A 23,875-nucleotide genomic window follows, 5' to 3' on the forward strand; every position below is an offset into this window, starting at 1 on the left:
TTTCTTTACATTCTGGAAAAAAATAGCCATTTTAATGTTTAGCTGCGCACTGCCCACTTTTCCTGCACCATTTTGCAATGTGAAATGCCTTTTCCATCATATGTCATATGGTCCATGTGAAAAATAATGATGCCACATCTCTGTTTTCAACTTGTGACAGCTAGCTGATGCTTTTATTGTGAAGACAAAAGTTTCTGAACGTGTCATCCTCCATATTTCCGCGTGGTGAAAATAGCCAATCTGCATGCTCACGTGTCGCGGAGGCGACACGTTGTGAGCTTGAAGATCAGCTATTTTTTAGCATGCATCACTTCGTACGGCGAAGCATAAGTCAGGCTTCACTTTGTTTTTAGCTGAGGCGACGTAGGCTGCATTGTCAGTCAGACACACACATGGCTCCTCCATGTAAAATAAACGGGGACAGTACTGTAGATCGGGACACGGTATTGATAAGCTTCTGTTATTCTGTGGCCGCATATCATGAAAGCAAGCAGGGTGCACTGTTAAACGCTGTGGCTGTTGACCTGGCATTGTGCATAATGCGTGTCTGTGGCCGTGCACATGCATACGTGCATCGGTCTCGCTCAGGCTTGGTGCTCTGGGTTTGCAGCACCACTCTTACCATTCGCTGCTATGCTTGTGTTTAATATTACACACACCAGGCGGACTAGTCTGCCTTTTTAGCAACGAAATCCTGGTTCCCATCGCTCCCTCTCCTTTCTTTCAGCTTTTCTCTCTGCGTGGCAGGAGAAGGAAGTAACTATGGTGTGAGAGAGATTTACCGTAAATACCCTAGTTAAAGTGAAAAACGATTTTCAATTATTATTATTTTTTTTACATCGTCCAAATCCAAAAATCGCCATTTCCTGGGGACACGGGGAGAACATGCAAACTCCACATGCATACTCCATACTGTTATGAGTTTTTGCCGCAGTGAGGTGCCCTTTAGTAGCTCCGTCCTAATAGAGCGTGTGTGTGTTCTGCTCTGTTCAGCAGAATGTCAGCTGATGAAAACGGAGCGGCCGAGGCCAAACACGTTTGTCATCCGTTGTCTACAGTGGACCACGGTGATAGAGCGCACCTTCCATGTGGACAGCAACGAGGAGAGGTGAGTTATTTACAGTAGGAGGTGCTGAACATTCAGGAGAGGGTGTGCGCACGTTTGCGCACACTGCAGAACGCGGGTGCGCGAGTGCATCGTACATGTGCATTTTCACGCAGGAACGGGGCTTTTACTTTCCTTCCACACGCAAGTTATATGAATAAACTGACTCAAGCAATTAACCCATTCAGGCCTGACATCAAAATAAATAAAAAATCTAAATCAAGATTTGAGGCACATTTTAACGATTTTTCAAAAATATGAGCTTGTAGATCTGCTATTTTTCAATAGCTAAATTATAACATAATATTTAAAACACCAAAAGGGGTTCCCGCCCAAAATTGGATAAGGCATACTGTGATACAGCATATTAATTAGGCCTAGTAACAGAAATCTGTTTTGATTAAATAATATTACTTTTCCCCTCCTGTCCGAGGGGGTGCTGTGCCTGGGGGGGAGGGGGTGCTCCCTCAGCCATGGTTATTCCCTTTCTCTTTGTGACAGGCCTAAACATTCTCCCCTTCCTCCCTACATACACGGGAGCCCTTTTGAATTTTGGAAATATTCACATTTTCCCCTTACGCACAAAATCGGTATCGGACGATCGTGAGAAAAACAATCAGTGATTGGGATCGGTCCCAAAAAACCTGATCGGGAACACCTACTAGAAATACATTTGTAAATTATTGGAGGTGATAACTTTGACAGAACCAAATAAAACGAACTGTAACTCAAGCATGGCTGTCTTATGAATTAACTTTCAGAGTACATCCCACTGGTTGAGATTGAGAAACAATTTAGTTAGTTGTAAGTAAGGACAATACTAGGACCAAAGGAAGGTTGCGTTAAGTAAGCCATGGGGGACTTCAATGGGCCATTGTACCTTACTTATTTCTCTATACATTCTCCATAAGTATAGAGAAATACACTGCAGTATTACGGTCTACATTAAATCTGATTATGTATTCAACCCCTAACCCCTCACTCTTAGACCTTTGTATATACCCCACTAAACAGTCAAAGGATCATATTACAACTGGTATGGCATGTTTATAGCCTATTGAATATGACTCTGTGTGTACTTTACTGTTGACCATTTTACAAAAAGCTACCATTTGTTAGCGTTTTATTGTAATTATCAGGATATTATTTTTTATAGATTTAAACCTTCAACTGATGAACACAACGTAAATTATCTGCTTCTTCGGCTGATGTTTCTGGCAACGTTAAAGTCATGGATGTTTTACATTTTGCCGTAAAAACCAATCATTCCTCCGAGGACTATTTTCAGATCAATCATCAATGTAGTAAACCAGTGGTCCTTGAATGGGTTCCTTTTGATATGAAGCGGGTTGAAAACCACTGTAGTAACTAATGAAACTAACTCGTTGTGTGGTCAGGGAGGAGTGGATGCGATCCATCCAGACTGTAGTAAAGAAAGAAACTAACTCGTTGTGTTGTCAGGGAGGAGTGGATGAGAGCCATCAAGACTGTAGTAACTAATGAAACTAACTCGTTGTGTTGTCAGGGAGGAGTGGATGCGATCCATCCAGACTGTAGTAACTAATGAAACTAGCTCGTTGTGTCGTCAGGGAGGAAGTAGCCTGGAACTCACATATGCTTTTTATGGCATAGGCAGCTCCCGGCAGGATCCGCCGGGAGAATATATGCGCAGCTGCGCGACATGAGACTAATTACTTAGAGCGACAGAGAGAGAGAGGAGCGTGTGTGTGTACATGTGTGCGTGTGTATGTCAATTTTACAAAGGTGCAGACAATCAGAAATCAGCAGAGAGTGAGCAATGTTTGCGCTACTCTATGCCGAATTGAAGTGGACTCAGACCCAGACTTTTTTTTCTCCCTGGAAATAAAAACGTCTGGGTTTCCGAGGCTAGGGAGGAAGTAACTAATGAAACTAACTCGTTGTGTCGTCAGGGAGGAGTGGATGAGAGCCATCCAGACTGTAGTAACTAATGAAACTAACTCGTTGTGTCGTCAGGGAGGAGTGGATGCGATCCATCCAGACTGTAGTAATGAATGAAACTAACTCGTTGTGTTGTCAGGGAGGAGTGGATGAGAGCCATCAAGACTGTAGTAACTAATGAAACTAACTCGTTGTGTTGTCAGGGAGGAGTGGATGAGAGCCATCCAGACTGTAGTAACTAATGAAACTAACTCGTTGTGTGGTCAGGGAGGAGTGGATGCGATCCATCCAGACTGTAGTAACTAATGAAACTAACTCGTTGTGTCGTCAGGGAGGAGTGGATGCGAGCCATCCAGACTGTAGTAACTAATGAAACTAACTCGTTGTGTCGTCAGGGAGGAGTGGATGCGATCCATCCATCCAGACTGTAGTAACTAATGAAACTAACTCGTTGTGTTGTCAGGGAGGAGTGGATGAGATCCATCCAGACTGTAGTAACTAATGAAACTAACTCGTTGTGTTGTCAGGGAGGAGTGGATGAGAGCCATCCAGACTGTAGTAACTAATGAAACTAGAAAGGTCGCAATTTTGAAAAATTGCAGAGTGTGGTTGCCGCGGCGGCTTACATGTATACCCCTCCCGCTGATCTCGCCGGCCTGCTACGGTTTCGAGTCACGTCTCAGGTCGCGTGTAAGTAATTCTGAGGGGATGTGACCCCCGAAATTCATGTTTTCCCGACAGACGGTTACATATATCGCGTTTGCGGCGCCCCCTGTGGATGAAAATGGAATTGCTTTCGGAACTCGGTCGAACGAACCACCCCGGACGTGCGATTCGAATTCCGGATGGATTGGACGTTCCGTTCGTGATTTATGGTGTTTTTCGTGATATAGGCCCCTCCTACTGACTTCGGACGACGGTTACGGCCGAACGATACGCACTATCTAAATTCCGAAGTCGGTTTTTTAATCGTGTGGGTCCAGAGGTCACGTGTGCCGATTTCTGTGACATTTGGACAAAATCTGTAGTGGGAAAAGCAAAAAGTGTGTTTTGGACAAAATTCAAAATGGCGGAAAATCCATCATGGCGGAAAAGGGCGTGGCCTATATGGGGAGATGCGTCATGACCCAAGGAATCCAGGGGGGAAATAATTTTGATTTTCCGAGCTACGGTGCAAGAGTTATGAGCCGAAAGGTGAAGTGGGCTGTTATAGCGCCACCATGAGGCCGAACTAAAAAATTATATTTTTAATTAATTTTAGTGATAATTAGGAAATATCCCTGAAAGTTTTGTAACTATAGTGCTTACAGTCTCAGAGGGAAAAATACTTGAATGTGTTTTTTTGCATTTCCCCATTCATGTCAATGGGGAAATTTAATTCACTAATAAATTCATATCAAATAAAATATACAACATTTCTCTTAGCAAAGTACAAGCGGTCGATTTTCCGGTCAATTTGACATATGGCTCAAGTGCGTACAGTCAAAACTTCTTGTTGTTGTAGGGCGCCAAACTTTGTCTTACTCCAGTAGTGGAGTGAATAATAATAATAAAGTGTTAGAGATACAAGAGTCTGGTTGCCCCTTTAGGGCAACCACACTAACTAACTCGTTGTGTCGTCAGGGAGGAGTGGATGCGATCCATCCAGACTGTAGTAACTAATGAAACTAACTCGTTGTGTGGTCAGGGAGGAGTGGATGCGATCCATCCAGACTGTAGTAACTAATTAAACTAACTCGTTGTGTCGTCAGGGAGGAGTGGATGCGAGCCATCCAGACGGTGGCCAACGGCCTGAAGAGCCAGCAGCAGGATGAGGAGCCCATGGAGATCAAGTTCGGCTCTCCCAGCGACAGCAGCGGAGCCGAGGAGATGGAGGTCGCCATGTCCAAGTCACGCGCCTCCAAAGTGGTCAGTGTCTGTCGGCTGCCCGTCACACCTTCAGTGACGGCTCAAATGTTTTGTGTATTTCAAACTAGCTTGGTGCGTATAGAACACTGTCTCGTGTGTGTGTCACTCGCTTCACACTGACCGCAGCTGCTCTTCAGTTACTCCTGGGTCCTATACATTTTATCCCACGATTTTGTAACCCATTTTTTTCACTCGGTGTCAATTATCTAATGTAATCCTGGGCGATACACTTCCTCTGCCGACCTTGGGGGCAGCGGACTGACCTCATGCTTTCTTGTATGCATGAGGAGTCCAAGCTGCTTCTTTTCACCTGACAGGGGAGAGTTTCCCCGGCTGCACTGTTAAATGTAGCCCGTACGTGTTCAGCCCGGCCCGACCCAAAGGTTCCGAGGGGCTCGGCTGAAATCTTAAACTCTACTGCGAGATATGTCATCTTAATCCAGGCGTCTCTCTCTCCTTGTCCCTCCAGACCATGAGTGACTTTGACTACCTGAAGCTATTAGGCAAGGGCACGTTTGGCAAAGTGATCCTTGTCAAGGAGAAGGCCACTGGGATGTACTATGCCATGAAAATACTCCGCAAAGAAGTCATCATTGCCAAAGTGAGTGCTAATTTCAACATCACACGGGTAATTCACATAGCACACATGACACGCAAGACTCTGAATCCCTAATTGCTCCTGATGTGCAGGTTGCTGCCTTGCATGGTTTCCTCCGCCGTCGGTGTGTGAATGGGTGAATCTACGTAAAGCACCTTGGATAAAAGCGCGATATAAATGCACTATTTACCATTTACCGGTACTCTGTTTGTATAATACTAGGATGAGGTGGCGCACACAGTTACAGAGAGCAGAGTTCTACAAAATACGAGGCATCCATTCCTGACGGTAAGTTACCAACTCCTGGACAGCTTTGTTCTCCAGTCCAGTGGTTCCCAAAGTGGGGTCTGGGGACCCCTAGGGAGTTCCAGGGTTTACCCAGCTAAATGATAGTTGGGAATAGGAACCAACTAACTCAGAGAGGGTACACATACCAAATGGAGCCGTTAGGGTCCATTTGGGTCCATTTGTACACACTCTGAGTTAAATTAACTTGGATTTAAAAATGTACATTGCGGTCCCAGAGATAGAAATGCCATAAAATGGGGGACCGTAGCCTATTCAGGTCAAACCGGGGGCTCTTGAAATGAAAATGGTTGCTAGAACCATAAAGCTCTTCTCTTATGGGGGTCCTTGATATATATTTTCAAATGTGGGGGTCCGCAGGCTAATGAGTATCATTTTGGTGGTCCTTGACCTTGACATGAAAAAGTTTGAGATTGAGAACCACTGCTCCAGTCTATTGTTTGAATCAAAGAAGTTCCATCTCAAATTAACTGATACCAACTATTTGTTTTGTCCACTCCTTCCTTAGACACTAAAATATGCCTTCCAAACACATGACCGGCTATGCTTTGTGATGGAGTATGCAAATGGCGGGGAGGTGAGTTCTTTGTTTCAATAGTTTTCCCTTCCCAAATCGGTCATAATCTTAATACTGTTATTTTATTCTATTGCCTTTCTTGTACTACTGTACTACTACTACTTTACTGTATCAGCATTAGGACAACAGACGCGTCAAGGAAATCATAATAACAATGTATGTGACTATGCGTGTTGACATGTATGTTGACATGTATGACCTTTTGAGAAGGTGGTCACTCTGTTCCTCCGAGTCCTCATCCTTTGTTTTTCTCTCTCTCTGCAGCTCTTCTTTCACTTATCCCGAGATAGAGTATTCACAGAAGACCGGGCACGGTTTTATGGTGCCGAGATAGTGTCTGCACTGGAATACCTACACTCACGCAATGTAGTTTACAGGGACCTAAAGGTAAGGAGATAGTGTCTACACTGGAATACCTACACTCACGCAATGTAGTTTACAGGGACCTAAAGGTAACGACATAGTGTCTGCACTGGAATACCTACACTCACGCTATGTAGTTTACAGGGGCCTACACTGTCCACTGGCTGGTGTGGACAAGAACATCAGCTAAATGTTGTAAAGTTTAACGTTAATCTTGTTTCCTTCTTCAGCTGGAGAACCTAATGCTGGACAAGGATGGGCACATAAAGATAACGGACTTTGGCCTGTGTAAAGAAGGCATCACGGACGGCGCCACCATGAAAACCTTCTGTGGAACCCCAGAATACCTGGCCCCAGAGGTAATGTACCAACCTCCATAACCCCAGAATACCTGGCCCCAGAGGTAATGTACCACATTCCATAACCCCAGAATACCTGGCCCCAGAGGTAATGTACCAACCTCCATAACCCCAGAATACCTGGCCCCAGAGGTAATGTACCAACCTCCATAACCCCAGAATACCTGGCCCCAGAGGTAATGTACCACATTCCATAACCCCAGAATACCTGGCCCCAGAGGTAATGTACCACCTTCCATAACCCCAGAATACCTGGCCCCAGAGGTAATGTACCAACCTCCATAACCCCAGAATACCTGGCCCCAGAGGTAATGTACCAACCTCCATAACCCCAGAATACCTGGCCCCAGAGGTAATGTACCAACCTCCATAACCCCAGAATACCTGGCCCCAGAGGTAATGTACCACATTCCATAACCCCAGAATACCTGGCCCCAGAGGTAATGTACCAACCTCCATAACCCCAGAATACCTGGCCCCAGAGGTAATGTACCAACCTCCATAACCCCAGAATACCTGGCCCCAGAGGTAATGTACCAACCTCCATAACCCCAGAATACCTGGCCCCAGAGGTAATGTACCACCTTCCATAACCCCAGAATACCTGGCCCCAGAGGTAATTTACCAACTTCCATAACCCCAGAATTCCTGGCCCCAGAGGTAATTTACCAACTTCCATAACCCCACAATACCTGGCCCCAGAGGTAATGTACCACCTTCCATAACCCCAGAATACCTGGCCCCAGAGGTAATTTACCAAATCCATAACCCCACAATATCTGGCCCCAGAGGTAATTTACCAACTTCCATAACCCCACAATATCTGTTTTTTTTATATTTGTTTATTGACAGTGCAAAGTTTGCAAACATCAGAATACAAAATTACAGATTTTTCTATTTTTTAAATTGTAACTTGTTTTTTACTTGGTATTTGTCACACATACATTCCCTTCCATTCCTACCCTACCAGGTGCTGGAAGACAACGACTATGGCCGGGCGGTGGACTGGTGGGGTCTGGGCGTGGTCATGTACGAGATGATGTGTGGTCGCTTGCCTTTCTACAACCAGGACCACGAGCGCCTGTTCGAGCTCATCCTCATGGAGGAGATCCGCTTCCCCAAGAACCTGGCCCCGGAGGCCAAGGCCCTGCTGGCAGGCCTGTTAAAGAAGGACCCCAAGCAGAGGTATGTGTCGATAGATAAGCAAGGACAGATGGTTATTGATTGATAATTGATAACCCTGCCAGCACCCCTACTACACTGTAAAATGAATGTCAGCCAGTGGACAGTTGAAGTTCTGACATGATTTTAATGTTTTTAGACGTTGTTAGACATTTTTAAAGTAGGGGTGCAATGGCTTTTTGGGGCATTTTATTTTGAAGTTTCACTCTGAAACGGAAGCCTGTGTGTTTCTGAACCAATCGGAGCGTTGCTTCCCTTCAGACTATGGGACGTTAGTAGCTCCGCTACACAATGTTTGTTTACAAGTGAGACTGACGGACAGCTCAGCATCTTTGCTACCATGTGACTTATTTTTAACCTAACCTATAACACTGGTGGCATTCACTGTTTTCAGGCTTGGAGGCAGCGCAGAAGATGCCAAAGAAGTGATGACTCACAAGTTCTTCATTACCATCAACTGGCAGGATGTTGTGGACAGAAAGGTGAGGATATCAATCATCGAACAGAGAGAGTTCAAGGAATTTACACGAAATCCACTTCATAACCCGCCATCTACTTGCTGTCCAAATGTGATGTGCAGTGTCCAGTAACACTTCATGCGAGTCCTGTATGTCCATTTTAAATGTTGGTGATCCTTTGTGCATCTTTAAATGTTCACGCTGAAGCATGTTCCTTGATGGAACCTCACGCTTGGTAATAATATGTTTATGATTTTCCTAGAGTTATGATTTCATATTTAACTAACTTTCACCCGTCCCCTGTCCCGGTAGCTTATTCCACCCTTCAAGCCCCAGGTGACGTCAGAGACGGACACGCGTTACTTCGATGACGAGTTCACTGCACAGACCATTACCGTCACACCTCCGGACAAGTGTAAGCACATCCGCTTTTTCCTGAGACGGTAGCATTATAAATTATGCTTTAAGTAACCAATAAACTTCATGCATTCCTTCTGTGTCCTCCAGATGACAGCATAGACCCAGAGGATTCAGACCAGCGTACGCACTTCCCCCAGTTCTCCTACTCCGCCAGCATACGGGAGTGACCGTTCAAACACTCAAAACAAACAAGCAGGCAGGCGTAACACCTTCACAACCACGTTCCTCTACACACACACACACACACACACACACACACACACACACACACACTTGCACTGCTGGGGAATCTGAATGACACAACCACAAACTGGCACAAGACACATTTTCCCATCAGTCTTTTTACACACACACACACACACACACAACTCTCGCAGTCATACACAAGAAAGCAAATTAAATGCACGCCAGGAGATCAACGTGAAGATGATGAGACATGGACCGCAGCAGAGCATGACAAGGAAACAAGCGGTGAATGACCTGACCTCAGCAGGTTTGTGTGTGGAGAGACCGGTGGCTTTGTCTCTCGACTCCCACCAGGGCTGGCTTATACAGTATGCCCTGTCTGTCTACAGGGACCTGTCACACTACTCTGGGGCTCCCCACATCTATCCCTCGACCTCACCATAACCAGGTTATGCCAGCAGTACCATGTTTCCACCAGCTGGGACCCATGCTTCACACCACCTAATGCTCACACACAAGATGCCCATGCGCATACAAACGGACATATTGCCAACACACCAACCAACCCTTGCATAGACTGCATTGCGTACAAACCTACTTGATAGAATTTTAAAAAGGTTGAATCAAATTTGAGAAAAAAAAGATTTTTTTTTTTTTTTTTTTATTAGGGGGGGGGGGGAATGATTGTTACGGTTTTAAATAGAAAGCCATATTTCTGCAATTTATTTTCCTTTCCTTTTTTTATTATTATTTTTACAAGTGCTCTTTCTGGAACTTGCTGTTACAAATCAAGTGTGGGACTGTTCCAACAGAGTGGAAAAGAGGCAGTGGCAGAATGAAATCATGGGTAGAGAAAGTGGACGAAAACTAAAGGAGAGAGAGAGCCCTTTCTCCAATTGCACTGTGTGTTGGTTGGTTTGAATGACGGTTTGAATGTGTGCACGCGTAAGACTGCGAGAGAATGTAAGAACAACCCATTTGAATCTTGACCATCCATTTGCTGTTTGTTAGATTTTAGTTTTTCCATTTCTGAACGTTGGTGAGTAAAGGTGTCATTGTAGGGGAACAATTTAACAAAAAAGGAAGAGGACTCGAGTTAATGGAGTTGAGTTAGCTTAGGTTTGTTAGGTCTGGTATTGATACCAGTAAGTGAGGAGGGTAAAGCTCATATTTATGCTTCATCGCTTGACTTTTATTGTCGCTTGCCAAAAAGAATAAATCTTGATCTTTTCGGCAAGTGACAGTGTGAATCGGGCATAAGGATAATAGAGGTGACCCCTGTGGGGAAAACGGCCAGTCCAGGTAACCACAGCTATTTAATATCTTTGTTCCATTGGTTGTCACTTCCTGCGTGAGCCAGGAGTATATTTTGGTTATTTTTAATAAGCATTTGAATGTTCCCGTATTTAAAGAATGGAAGAAAAGGTTCAATCGTTGATTTCATTTTTATTGTGATGAGGCCAAAATTTGACTGAAGTGGTGGATATTTGCCAGTTCAATGATTCCACTTGTAATGTTATTTGGTTTTGTGTTTTCTTTAAAATCCTGTGTTTGAGTGCATAAATCTGCGAAGTCCTTTTATTCGGGGCTAAAGCCTGATAATTGTATGCTTTCCTGCACGCCGATGTCCTACACTGAAAAATAGCAGATGTACAAGCTCATAATGTGTGAGCTTTTTCGGCTGTTTTCGGGGCGCGACACGCACACACCCAAATATAACTCTTAAGTTAAAGAGTAGGCCAGAGTCCCCCTCAGTGTATAATGGAGTACACTATCAGTCACTTTTGTTTTTTTATTTTAATGCTCATGTTGACACGAGCTTAATTACTCCATATTGCTGGAAGCTCTTTGAGCTTTGCTAAAGGATCATCATTCTTTTTTCTTTTTTTTTGTTTCTCTCCCTTTCAGTCCACGTATTCCTTTGGAATACGCGTTGTATTGTTTTAAAAGTATATATATTATATTAAAAACTATATATATATATATATATATATATATATATAGTTTTTAAACATGTTTGCTTTTTTTAAGTTCTTCATTTTGGGGTTTCCGTGAGGATTGTTTGTTTAGTCAGCGTAACACCCTTATCACCAAATGCAACTCTTTGATTTTGTAAATTGTTTGAAATGATTGTTATTATGGGGAGACCTATGAGCAGCCTTTATAAACCAATGTACCGTTTCCTCAAAGAAATTATAACTGAGGCTTCGGGAATGGTTTAAAAAGGCTTTACGTTTTAAATGACATTGAAGATGAGATGAACCTGCACACTGGAAACATTAATATATTCCATTGTATTAACATGTCCTTCCTCATTTAAAGAAAATGTGTTGCTATCAATGCTTTCAGCATCTCAGACTCGTATAAATTATTTTCTTTGCAGCACCTTCTTGGCTTCCTCCAAAGTATTTGATATTTGCTACACTTGCTTTTTCTTTTCGATTATTCAAACTAAATTGAATTCAAATCTTAACAAGTCCATAATCTTTATGTAATGTTGATTTTTAAACATTCGGTTTAACAAATGAAATATATTAAATAGGGTTTAGATTGGATTACTGAAAAGTAAATTACTGCAAAGGCCTTCAAGGCTATCTAGCTCCTTGGGAACTCGAGTTGATGATTAAAGATAGACATTAAACATTTCTCGAAACAATTTAATTTACAGTTAATTACTGTACTGAATAAGAAATGCAACCATTATAAGAGTAAATTCTGTAGTGTTCAGAATGATAATGAAATTATCGGTTCTGTAGTGTTCATATGAAATTAAATCAAAATCAAATGGCACCGGGGCTGAACTGGTTAAGTTATTTTTCCCCTGCCTAATATTGAACCAGTTCAGAGTGTTTCCACTGAAAATGAATCGGTTCAGAACCATAAAAGTTGGTTCAGATCTGGAACCAAAAGGTATAGTCGCCAGTTCAGTGAAAGAACCCAGGCTCCAAGAATCTAGAACGGAACCGGTTCTAGAACCAAAGTTCTTTTGGTGGAAAAGAGGCCTCAGAGAACTGTTCTAGATGGATGGTTTTGTGATTAATTTGTATAGCAGTCTGGAATACCCCTCATTTCATATCAGCAACATCTCTTTAGTGTGTGTGTGGGCATGCGTGCATGCACGTGCTGTGGATTTGTGCGTTTGAATTGCTTGATATTCAAGAGCATTTGAGAGAAAAACCACAAATGTTATAATTCATGTTGATAAAGTGTGGGACAAAGTAATAATGATGGTAATTACGGTTTATATAAGGCACTTTTGTATCGGTTGCATACTTCCTGTGAGCTTTTTTGTCTGAATTCATAGATCTCACAGTGTTTTTCCAGAAGTTTCTGCTCTCAGCACAACTACCCCTTTTTTGCGGATGCAGTTTTAATTACATAGAAAACTGAAAATTTCGGTCTAGAGCAGTTTCAGTCTGAAATTCTAAATCATACAAATTGTATCATAAGTAAACCTTGTGCCTAAAACACCTGGGAGTCCCAGGTGTCGTTGAGGGGGGCCCCAATTCAGTAAATATTGCGTCAGAAAATCTGTTCAATTATCAAATCCCTATGTAGTTTGGCAATTTGAAAATTGCCAAACTACAAGCTCGCAATGTGATGTGTTGTGAGGTTGTAGATCTGCTATTTAAAAAAAAAATTAAATACATTTGAATATGTTGGAAACATTTTAACAACAAATCTTGTACGGGAGACCCTGACAGAATTATAGTTTTTTTGGCCAAACTTGACATGAAATTGTTTGGGAATCACTGGGGTACCCACCAGACATCACCCCCTCTCTCCCTCCTATTCAATCACACCGTTTTTAACACTCCTGTACTAATATTCTAACTACAGATTCGACATGGTAGCCCATGTGGTTTGTTTTGTTCCCTTGCAGGCTCGCAGTAAAAAAATAGTCCAGTGTTCAAACCTAGCTGGTGCCTTTTGTCATAATACGTTTTCTTCCTATTCTCTGTCATCCCTCTCTTCTCCTCGCCTCTGCTGCTGCTCCATCTTATGCTCCTTCCTCCTCTGCACCATGTCTTCCCTTCTCTCAGACGTGTATTATATGCTACAGCTACAGCTTTTGCAACTTTTGTCAAAATATTAGTCCCTCCCAACTAAGTACTTGAATTCATATAAAACTTCTGGAAAGATATTATTTCGTCACAAATGACACCCATCAGAATACATTGTGGTATTTTCATTTTAGACAAACTTTCTGTCCACAGACAGTACATACAAATGTCAAATATCTGACTGGAAATGATATTGTACACTTTTTACTGTAAATTATTAATTCTGTATGGCATTTTTTTTCTTTTTTTCCCCTTCTTTTGTTCACATGTCTTCCCTCCATCCTCCCCTTACATCCTCTTCACGTTATCTTCTCCTTGCTCATCTTTCTTTCTTTCTTTTCTTTCTTTTTTTGTCTAACCAATACTGGAATACAATACTGAAAACCAAGGGTTTCTAAACATAAAGTCACAGATTCAATTAATTTGCAAAAAATATATTTTTAACAAATTAATTATTAATACATAGATGCCATTGATTCTTATACCGCTGTTGCTGCTATGATGACACCTGAATTTCCCTCTGGGGATCAATAAAGGCTTCTCTCATCTGATCATTTTATATCTTATCTTTCACATCACATGCCACAACCAAAATATACAGTATGTGGGAATCTTTTGCCTTTGCTCTTGATATATCATATAGGCTAGTATTTTCTCACTTCCACCAACAGTGTTACACTGAAATGGGTAACCTATCAAAATTCCAATTTTGCCAAAGACCAAAATGATTCTTTATTTATTTACTAGACCAGTTCCGGGCTGTAGAGCACCGATAATGGTGGAAGTTCAGTGGAGATCCATGCCCTACCCGGCTCGTTGTACCCGTTCCACCCATCTGTGTCCCTTTTATGCCCATATATGGAGATTTCCGTATCTGTTCTATCTGTGTCCCTTTACTATATGTGGAGTTCTGTGTCAGGCATGGCCAAATATGAAGTGTTGTGATGTCAGAACAGGCCAGCTCCATAATCCATATATGGGGCCTGCCAGGTCATGGGCCCTGTCCAGAGCCCATGCAGGCAGACTCTGCAGAGGCCTTTTGTGGCGGTTCTGGACAACATTGGGTCCGACACCGGGCACTGCACTCCCTGTTGTGGGGTGTGGAAAGCGTGTGTCGAATTTGATCAACTCTATAAATGGTGCATTTATAGATTGCATTATTTGGAGTTAGAGTTTCACAGATGACCTGTGACAGGTCAGGTGACCTGTGGCAGCTACAGTAGCCTAAAGGCTTAGTTAGAACATTTGAAAGTATAATGTGCCAGAAAACTGTTGACAGGCTTGTGTAGAATATAAAATTCTCGAAAAATGAGCTTTTAATATTTTTTGGTGACATTTTAAGGCTGATGTCTCCGGGACTCCACCCCCTCTATAATGATCACCTGACCTGTGTTTAATCAACCCACCTGTTGTCTATATGAAGCGCTCCACCACCGCTAGGAAGATGAATGAAGCTTCTGTCTCCTCTCTTCCGTCTCGGTGTAAGTAGCTGCAGCGGCGTTGTGAGTTAAAACCCCTGTCTCTGGCTCAACTATGGCCATGGTGACTGGGTTCTGCGACTCCAAGCCACTGCTGGACTTGCACAACAAGGTGAGTAAAACTGGAATCATCGCGGGGACTTTTATTGGTGCGGGCTTGTGGGCAAATTATCCCAACATTAGGATCGGGATCCACCGATTCAACAACATCATATAAACTAAGGTAGGCTACTAGCCTACATGGGTCGCACACAGTGGCAAGATTGAGCAAGTGTTTGTCATTTGTTCAATTTCGTTGATTTAGAATAGATAATAAAGATTTGCCACTGTGTGTGACCCATGCTATCGGTAGAAACGCAAACGCCTAAACTATAGGCCAACCAAATCCTAGACTTCTTTTTCTATTTGAAATGTTTAAAAATGTGATCGGTCTAGTATTTTCTTGACTATTGGCACCGTCTTTACATTCCTTTTTTTTAAAAATATAACTTTATTTATTCTTAATATTAATTAAAATAAAACTGTGTAAACTGTAGGTTGATTGTACTTCTAACCAGATACAGTGGGCCCTTAGCCAATATATAACCACATATAATATGTATTTACATGATGAGGCCTATAAATATTTATTTGGGGCATAATTGCTACAAAACCTGTGGATATCATTTGGGCATAGATGGAAGGGTATAAAATTAGTCTAATGATGTACCATGCATGTTCAAATCATGTAGCCTACTTTATATTTTCAATGTCATGACATAGCCTACATTTATTCCTAGTCCAGCAGTCTGTGTGGGGTGGGAAATTTGCTATATAGATTTCTTTTTTTTTGTTGCCTAAAATATTGTCTATACATTCATGAAACCACTTGCTGACTGGCTGTTGGTTTTGAGCAATTTCTTTTCTAGGGGTTTTGTTTGTGACGAACCACCACTAACATCCTGTAAAAAAAAAAGAAATTATGCACCCATTTAGACCTATAAAGCTCGATTCTATGAAAGGTCTTTTAAATCAGATTAGAAGACCGTTTTCTGAAAAACCCATGTTTCACTGTCAGTGGTTCCCATCTGAAAATAAGCAGATTTGAGCTAAAAACATTCACTCTGAAAGAATATATATTCAGATTTGTGCCACATTTTCACGATTTTTCAAAAATGGCAGGTTTGCTATTTTTCAATAGCTAAATTATAACATAATGCCTAAAACACCAAAAGGGGTTCCTGCCCAGAATGGGTTAAGTAGCATGTGATGTGATAATTCCAATCATTATTTTGGACAAAACACTCCTTGGGCTGAGCAAGTGGATTCATGAATAGGCCTATATGTATATAGACAATATTTTAGACCAATTAAAAAAAAATATATATATATATATATATATATATATATATATATATATATATAAATTTCCCACTTTAAACAAAAGAAACCTGTTTGCTGCTGGACTATCCCCTTACACAGTACATTTGAGGAGAAAATAGTATTTCTATTTTAACATTGAGGTGCCCACATAATGTTATAAGTCCCCACTTGACCTGTATCAACAGCTTTAACTACAATGTGCTCCTATTATTCCAGACGGAGGAGCAGTGCCCCCCTCTCAGAGCAGCTTGGGCGAATGCCTGTGGGCCTAAAGATCCTTGGCAGGCCCAAGAAGATGAGCCTAGGGGCTCAGAGGGTCCATGGGTAGGTCTATAAGGTTCTCGGTTGCCACGACTGATTTCAGTCATTACTCTCTCCCATAGAGGTGTGTCGTGCACCAAAATGAGCTTACAACACGTCGCAGCATGACGTGTTGTAAGATGGCCTAACTTCGGTTATCAGTTATTTTAGTCTTCAAGAAAACCTAATGAAAGGTTAGCTGGGTTAACTGGTTACCTGTATGGCTACCATTAAACCTCCACCACCAAATTACATATTAGGACTTGGCCTAGCAACATTTTTTCTGCTGCACTTAGGCTAACTTCCTATAGGCCAGTGGTTTCAGCCCTTTTCATATCAAAGCCCATTTTTTATTTGGAATCGCAGACCACAATTTGATGAGATTTATCCTCAGACCCAAAACTTTATATTTTGTTGTCACTCAATAAGATTTTGTCCACAATTCAATGCTGTATTGATGTCGTACTAATACCATAAGGAAAATTATTCTACATTCTCTTGTGTAGACTTGGTTGAAAATTAAGTAATGCAGATGTTTAACAATAATTGAAGTTAAAATCTATGAGGATCTATTCGGCTGCCAACTCTCAATTATTGGCCCACTGGGTGGTCTCTGGATCCCTGGTTGAAAACCACTGCTATAGGCTGTCAACAGCCCACACAATTAGTATTTTTTTAATATATATTTCCATTTTTTTGTATACATATATTGCATTGACAGTCTTCTCATGAGTACATTTTATGTATATTTTCAGGCTCGGAGGTTACAACGGTCAACTGATGATGACATTATCGTGGGCTTTCCTAGTGATGATCAGACGTGCTCAGATGATGGCAAGTATACTCAAGCTATTTGGCTTCCTTATCCAGGCCAGGGCTACTTGACAAGGAGCAACCAGGGGAGATTCTCGAGCTTAGTTTTACTCTGTGCTGCTGTGAATTGCCCGCAAGACACGGGAACAAAATTATATCTCTAGTCTTTCCTTTTTTGAACCCATTAAGACCTAGAACGCATCTGTCACCGTGGCGTTGAACCACTTAACCATTGTTTTAAACTTTAGCTGTTGAAAAATGGCAGATAATAAGCTCATATAGCGCGGCAGCGAGTGCCGAGCTACGAGCTTGTAGATCTGCTATTTTTGAAAGATTGTATCTTCTATTCTTGTCACTGTGTAGCAGAGCATGCGTGCGTTACTGGGGCGATGCTGCTCAACCCCCATGACTTCCAGGGCCTTCACAGCCTACAGGCACTGATCCCCAGCCTGCTCCAACATGAAGTTGAAACTGCCATGGAGAAGCTGACCATGATCCATGACCGCAGCTACGCTTGGGACATCTTTTTGGATATGATGGTAAGATAAAATGGACGGTGGTCAGGTTATTCCCTAATTGAACCACCAACCTCTTGCCAGACCTACAGGTCCATCTGGATGAATTGGAATATTTTGTAGAAGTTCATTTTCTTCCGTAATATAATTCAAAAAGTGAAACTTTCATATATTCTCAAGTATTTAAAACCTTTTTTGTTTTAATCTTGAGGATTATGGCGTACAGTTCATGGAAATCTAAAAATCCTATCTCAAATCTCAATGAATTTCGAATATTTTAAGAGACTACTAAAAAAAATATTTTTTTAAACTAGAAATGTCGACCATCTGAAAAAAATATTAATGTATGCAGTTAATACTGGGTCTGGGCTACTTTTGAACAAATTATTTCATCAATGGGGCGTGGCATGGAGGTGATCAGCCTGTGTCACTGTTGAGGTTTGCTTTGAAAACCGCTGTAAATTAATTTGTATGTTCAGTCTTGTGTCTCACACCTTCCTCTTGACAATACAACCTAGATTCTCTGTGGGGGTCAGGCCAGTTGGCTGGTCAGTTAAGCACAGTTACTAGTAGTTTTGGCTCTGTGGGCAGGTGCCAAATCGAGCTGGAAAGGGAAATTTGCATCTCTATGAAGCTTGTCAATATACTGAAGCACAATGTACTCTAAAAAGATGGCTGTGTTCAGTGGCGGAAGGTTCCTATAACGGCAGTGGGTGCCGCGCAGCCACGCTTTTGTTATGTTATGTTTTGTCATGTAGACACTACAATGTAGGTCTTGCCCAGCATGACTACTAACATGGACATTTTGGAAAATTCGAGAGCTACTTATTTTTTTTCTTGGAGTAAACCAAGTTGTTTATGGGCTAGGTGCATTGGTTAATGTAATGCCTTTGTTATGGTTGTCCACTTTTCTCCATTCTCCAGAGAAATCAATTCCAGAGCTGTTTCCCCAGTGCTGAGCTGCCCCAGCCTTACACGGATACAACTTATGCAGTTCTTGTTGACTGGCTCATACAGGTTAATGTGAGTTCTGTGTGTTGCACACGACTATTCTTTCACTTAAGGGACATTGAAATGAAATGTTGAATGCCGATAATGTTTTTCTCTTGTCTTCATAATAACTGCGGCCTGTCGAGCTCGATATGCAATGATTAATTTCAGTGTGTGAAACGGTCATGCAATGAATAAACTGTATACTGTATATATATATATTTGTTTCTTGAATAAGTCTTGTTTTTCTAGGATCTGTTCCATTTCCAGGATGAGACCCTCTGTCTGGCAGTCCACCTCCTCAACCACTCTCTGCGGCAGATCAAGGTGTCAACATCCAAACTGCAGCTCATTGCTGTGGTCTGCCTCTTCCTGGCTGCCAAGAAAGAGGAGACTCAACTCCCTGAGGTATGGGAAACTACATTGATTACTTTGTGAGGATGATTCTACAAATGCCTTCAAAATCCTGACGGTTTTCTGAAAAACCCATGTTTCTATGTCATTGGTGCTCAAACTATCATTTCAAGGACCTCCAAAAATATATGTAATTGGCTGCCGACTCCCATCTGAAAATATGATGTTCAAGGCAACCCCCAGAAGCAAATATTTGAGTTAATAACATTCACTCTGAAAGAATATATATTCAAAGCTTTGCACCACATTTTCACGATAAAAAAAGATGGCAGATCTACAAGGTCGTAGCGTGGCACTCGGTGCCGTGCTTTAGCTATTGAAAGTTAGCAGATCTATAAGCTCAAAGTATTACATAATGCTTAAAACACCAACAGGGGTTCCTGTCCAGGATGGGTTAACTTACCATTTGTTTGTTTTAGATGAGAACCATCTATAAGCCCTTTATGGGTTTGCTTTCTTGCCTGCACTTATTTTTCTCTTTTTACCTTTTTCGTACTTTTTTTATTGTGTGAATAAATAAAACTAAACACTTTTTTTTTTTTTTTTTTTAACGGGCACCCGGCGACCCCAATGTAAATCAGTGGAGGTAATGGAATGTTGAACCGAATGGCTGTGCAATTGTAGAGACGATTGTAAATGAGACGAAAGAAAAGCATTTGCCAAATGTTTTTGACACGCTAGCCGAGGTTGATACAACATGCTCCCTCAGTTTGAAAGGGCTTGCCAGAAGACTAACCTCACCAAAATGCGAATTTGTATATACCTGGTTGGTTCCATGTGATTTTTTTTAACTGCATGACAAATGCAAAGTCTCTTGTTGCGTTCACACGGGCAGATTAAACAATGCAGTCTACCATTCATGGTCAATGGAAGCCAGCGACATGACGTTACAAAGACGCAATGTAGCTGCTCCAAATCAACTCTCAACGCACCATGAGTTGCTGCTGCACTTGTGTGGATGGCTTTTTACTGAATGCCTACAGTTGATGTTAAATAAGAAATGAAGATTTGTAGATGGCTGCTTGGAAGTACTGCTATGGGGCTACCAAACTGGCAGGCTGCTGTACTGCCGGGCATGCTTTCTAGACAATTGGAGCTACTTCTGACTTAGTGTTGGCTTGCTGTGACGGCATTGTGCAGCTTCACCAAGTGAACAAGTTTTGTAGAATGTGTTTGAGTGGTGCAACCACTCCTATAGACGTCTCTGGCTGGCTGTGTCCGAGCACGAATATTGCGTTAGATTTGTTTGCACAAGCAAGTGTCACTGTTGCACAGCCTAACGCATTAACTGTGTATTTGATGATTTGGGGTGGTAAAGTACAGTACAGGGCCCACCTGGGGACCCCCACACGGTAACTGTCATTTCTCAACCATTTCGGACACGAGGCGGCTCGCCGGAACCAGGCTGGCCCCCTGGGCGCGTTTCTGGGGGTTTGGATGTTCCAGGGACCCCCCGTGGACCCCCACATGGTAACGGTCATTTCTCAACCGTTTCGGACTCGGGGTGGCTCGCCGGAACCGGGCAGGCACCATGGCTGTTTTCTTGTGAACCCCCAGGAGGTCTTGGGGACCCCCACACAGAGTTACACCACTCGCTTCACACGGGTTATTTGTTGGTTTTTCACTGTATGATGGGAAGTTTAGAGACGAAGGCACATTGACACTGCTGTTGGAGTGTTCATAAGTGAGCTACAAACCGCTCCTTTCTAAAAGATTTCATTGCCCCCCCCTAAGCCCATTGCAGTTTAGTTGGCTCTGCACCATTAAATGTATTAAAAACGCTGCTAAACCATATAGACACGTTTGTTCATTGTTGGTTGTTGTATGTATGTTTTTGTGCTTTGCTTCCTAGTGTAATGTGTGTCAATGTCTGCCTGTTGTGTGGAGACTGCAGATGTAAATTGCCATCTTTTCCAAAAAAAAAAAAAGGAGTATTTGCTGAATTGATGGAGAGGAGGACCCTGATGTAAACGAGTGTTCATGGTTATATCCTCGGTAGCAGTTTTTGTATTGAACTGTACTTTCCTTGAACTGTACCCATTCTACATGCTGTGACTGCAATAATCAATGAATGTAATTGATTGCTCTCTTCATGCACCAGGTGTCTGAGCTGTGCTACCTCATGGACAACACGTATACCAAGCACCAGCTGCTTCGCATGGAACGTAGAGTCCTCATCACACTCCACTTTGATCTCTCCCACTGTTCACCGCTCAACTTCCTCACCCTCTCTGCAGCCATCGCACGCTGCAGTACCAAGGTTGGTTGTCGTTTGTTTGTAGGTTGGCTTATAGCCCTATCAGTGTTTTTCATACATTAATGAATGTAGTAGTTCTTTGAAATTGTGGTGATGAATTATGTGTTGCATGTAGGCCTCCCGATATTCTAGGTCATTGGTTCTCAAATTGGGGTCTGGGGACCCCTAGGGGTAGGCCTACTTGACGGAGTTCCAGTTTCATATACTGAGGAAGGCTTGACGCCGAAACGCATCTGTCTGTGTTTTGTCTGTCCGTGCAGCAATATGCAATAAATGTACCAGAAGAACCTTGGATTGCTGGCTATTTCTCTATTACAGTGATTCTTCCTGGGTCGTGCAACCGGTAAACTTCATAGTTTAGACTGAGTCCTTGGTTGTCTCTTCTAGGACCGCTAACTTGGATATACTTTTGGAACCAAATGGACCATTATGGGTCTGTAACCAGAGTGTACAAATGGATTTGGTTCCATTTGTACACTCTCTGAGTTGGATAACAGTGATTTTTACAGAGGGTCCCAGGGATAGAAATGGCAGGTTCCATAGCCCAATGCATGTCAAACTGGGGGTCCTTGAAATAAAAATGGTTGAATCTTCTCTTATGGTGGGGGGGGGGGGTCCCTGGCATACATTTTCAAATGGGGATCCACAAGCAATGTAGGGGTCCTTGCCATGAAAAAGGGCTGAGAACCACTGTTCTATGTGCTGTCAGGTGGTGTGGATGGCCCGTTATCTACTGACTCTGTCTCTCATGGAGAGCCAGTGCGTCGTTTTCTTGCCTGTCCAGTTGGCAGGCGCTGCCCTCTGCCTGGCCCGTAGGGTACTGCAGGAGCCCCCGACACCAGAGGGGGAGACGGCCTGGTGTGTGGCCTCGAGCATATATGTGAGCAGGTGTGTAAAGAACTTCTATGTAGATTCACTAATTTCTTGGATTTGTGGGTTGTATGCAATCCAAATTAAAACTGAACTGCAGATACTGGATGAGGAGGCTTACTTGGTCATTCAAGTGCATCATAAAGTTCTCAGTCACCACGACTGATTTCAGTCATTTGGATTCCATAGAAGCCAACGTGTCTTCTATGACAACATTGCTGTGCACCGAAAGCTCACACGACATCACAGCGCGCCGTGTTGCAAGCTTGTAGATCGGCCATTAGTTATTTTAAGGTGACAGAAGTGATCAAACTAGCAATATAGAATACAAGTTTAGAGGACTTATCTTTATTCTATGTAATAAGTAAACGATGAAAGCTGGTTGCCAAAATAAAAAATTCCATTAAAACCATAGATTTTCAACAATCTACTTTCCTTGAGTGATACTTGCTATGGGTAACGTTACATGCAGAACAAATCTGTCATGGATATCATAGTCGATGAATATTTGTTCCCCAGCTTTATTTCATACAGAAGATATTTTGTTTTTTTACGAACCTTACAATTTATAACCGTGTTCTTACATAGTTACAAATATCTGCTGTTCTCATTAGCTCCCACATCACTGGCCCAAAGCTGTATGATCCACACACACTATAGCTAAAATGTATGAGCATTGAATACTTTTGTCAATTTGAAATCAATCTACTTGCTTCTCTTCGCTGTAAAGAACCGTCTTTCAAATCTCTTGATCTGCCCCATGTCTTCTAGTGAGGACACCCTCCTAAGGATCATGCACATCTTGGCCGAGGCTGCAGCCAAGGCCTACAGCCGAGAAGCGCCTTCTTTCATCAAGTTTTCCTCGCGAGAGGCCATGCACGTCAGCAACCATCCCATTCTGCAGAATGCCCTTTGCGTGCTGCCTCCTGTCTTGCACACATAATGCCCTGCAGGGAGAGAATTCAGAGAAACTTTTCCACCTCACCTGGTTCCCATGGATGGAGCACGGAGACTGGTGACTATTTGGACTGCTAGGTTTCCATGTCCTCACAACAGATCCCTGTGGTCAGTACCCTTGACTTGACGATTAACATGTATGCTATGGAAAATGGGGATGGCCAAGCGGTCAAAATATGCACTCCCTCCTCTGATTTCATGCAAGTCTATGCTATGGAAGGCTGTGATGAGAGTGCACCCTGAATACATAAAAAGATATCAGGACAAGAGTTATTTAAAAGTTCTATATCCTTCCTAATGCATCACAGTGGAAGGAACAATTATGGTGGCGAACTTTAAAGAAGGTCCAAGGCAACTCTGTTAATGTAGAAAATGTATTAGAAATTTTATTCCATAATTTAAAAAGGCAAGGTTCAATAAAGCTGTTGACCTATGCGTTTCTGCTGCGTAAGTTTGCCACTGTGATTTATTAC

General features: G+C 42.4%; 2 protein-coding genes across 3 annotated transcripts in view; both read left to right on the plus strand.

Moving 5' to 3' along the window:
- Positions 1–13,997, plus strand: part of akt2 (v-akt murine thymoma viral oncogene homolog 2) — a 28,418-nt gene extending 14,421 nt beyond the window's left edge. Inside the window, exons 4-14 of one of the 2 annotated variants that reach the window (XM_080771964.1) lie at positions 994–1,108; positions 4,777–4,933; positions 5,403–5,534; positions 5,754–5,819; positions 6,346–6,414; positions 6,679–6,801; positions 7,008–7,136; positions 8,107–8,321; positions 8,713–8,800; positions 9,089–9,191; positions 9,284–13,997. In XM_080771964.1, the coding sequence (XP_080628090.1) occupies positions 994–1,108; positions 4,777–4,933; positions 5,403–5,534; positions 5,754–5,819; positions 6,346–6,414; positions 6,679–6,801; positions 7,008–7,136; positions 8,107–8,321; positions 8,713–8,800; positions 9,089–9,191; positions 9,284–9,363 (1,277 nt within the window). In that variant the 3' untranslated portion in view covers positions 9,364–13,997. The remainder of the gene's footprint in view (positions 1–993; positions 1,109–4,776; positions 4,934–5,402; positions 5,535–5,753; positions 5,820–6,345; positions 6,415–6,678; positions 6,802–7,007; positions 7,137–8,106; positions 8,322–8,712; positions 8,801–9,088; positions 9,192–9,283) is intronic. The other variant, XM_080771965.1, reaches the window with a different exon arrangement.
- Positions 13,998–14,979: 982 nt separating this feature from the next.
- ccnp (cyclin P) lies at positions 14,980–23,388 on the plus strand (the record flags this gene model as incomplete). The annotated part of the gene is made up of 9 exons (XM_080772159.1): positions 14,980–15,036; positions 16,503–16,610; positions 17,342–17,420; positions 17,763–17,938; positions 18,839–18,937; positions 19,157–19,312; positions 21,420–21,578; positions 22,285–22,463; positions 23,217–23,388. 9 exons carry the CDS (start codon positions 14,980–14,982, stop codon positions 23,386–23,388), a joined length of 1,185 nt encoding a protein of 394 aa, XP_080628285.1.
- Between the last annotated feature and the right edge of the window lie 487 nt (positions 23,389–23,875).

The sequence above is a fragment of the Protomyctophum bolini genome, assembly GCF_963924005.1.
Source record: "Protomyctophum bolini genome assembly, chromosome: 9".
Classification (NCBI taxonomy): Eukaryota; Metazoa; Chordata; class Actinopteri; order Myctophiformes; family Myctophidae; genus Protomyctophum; species Protomyctophum bolini.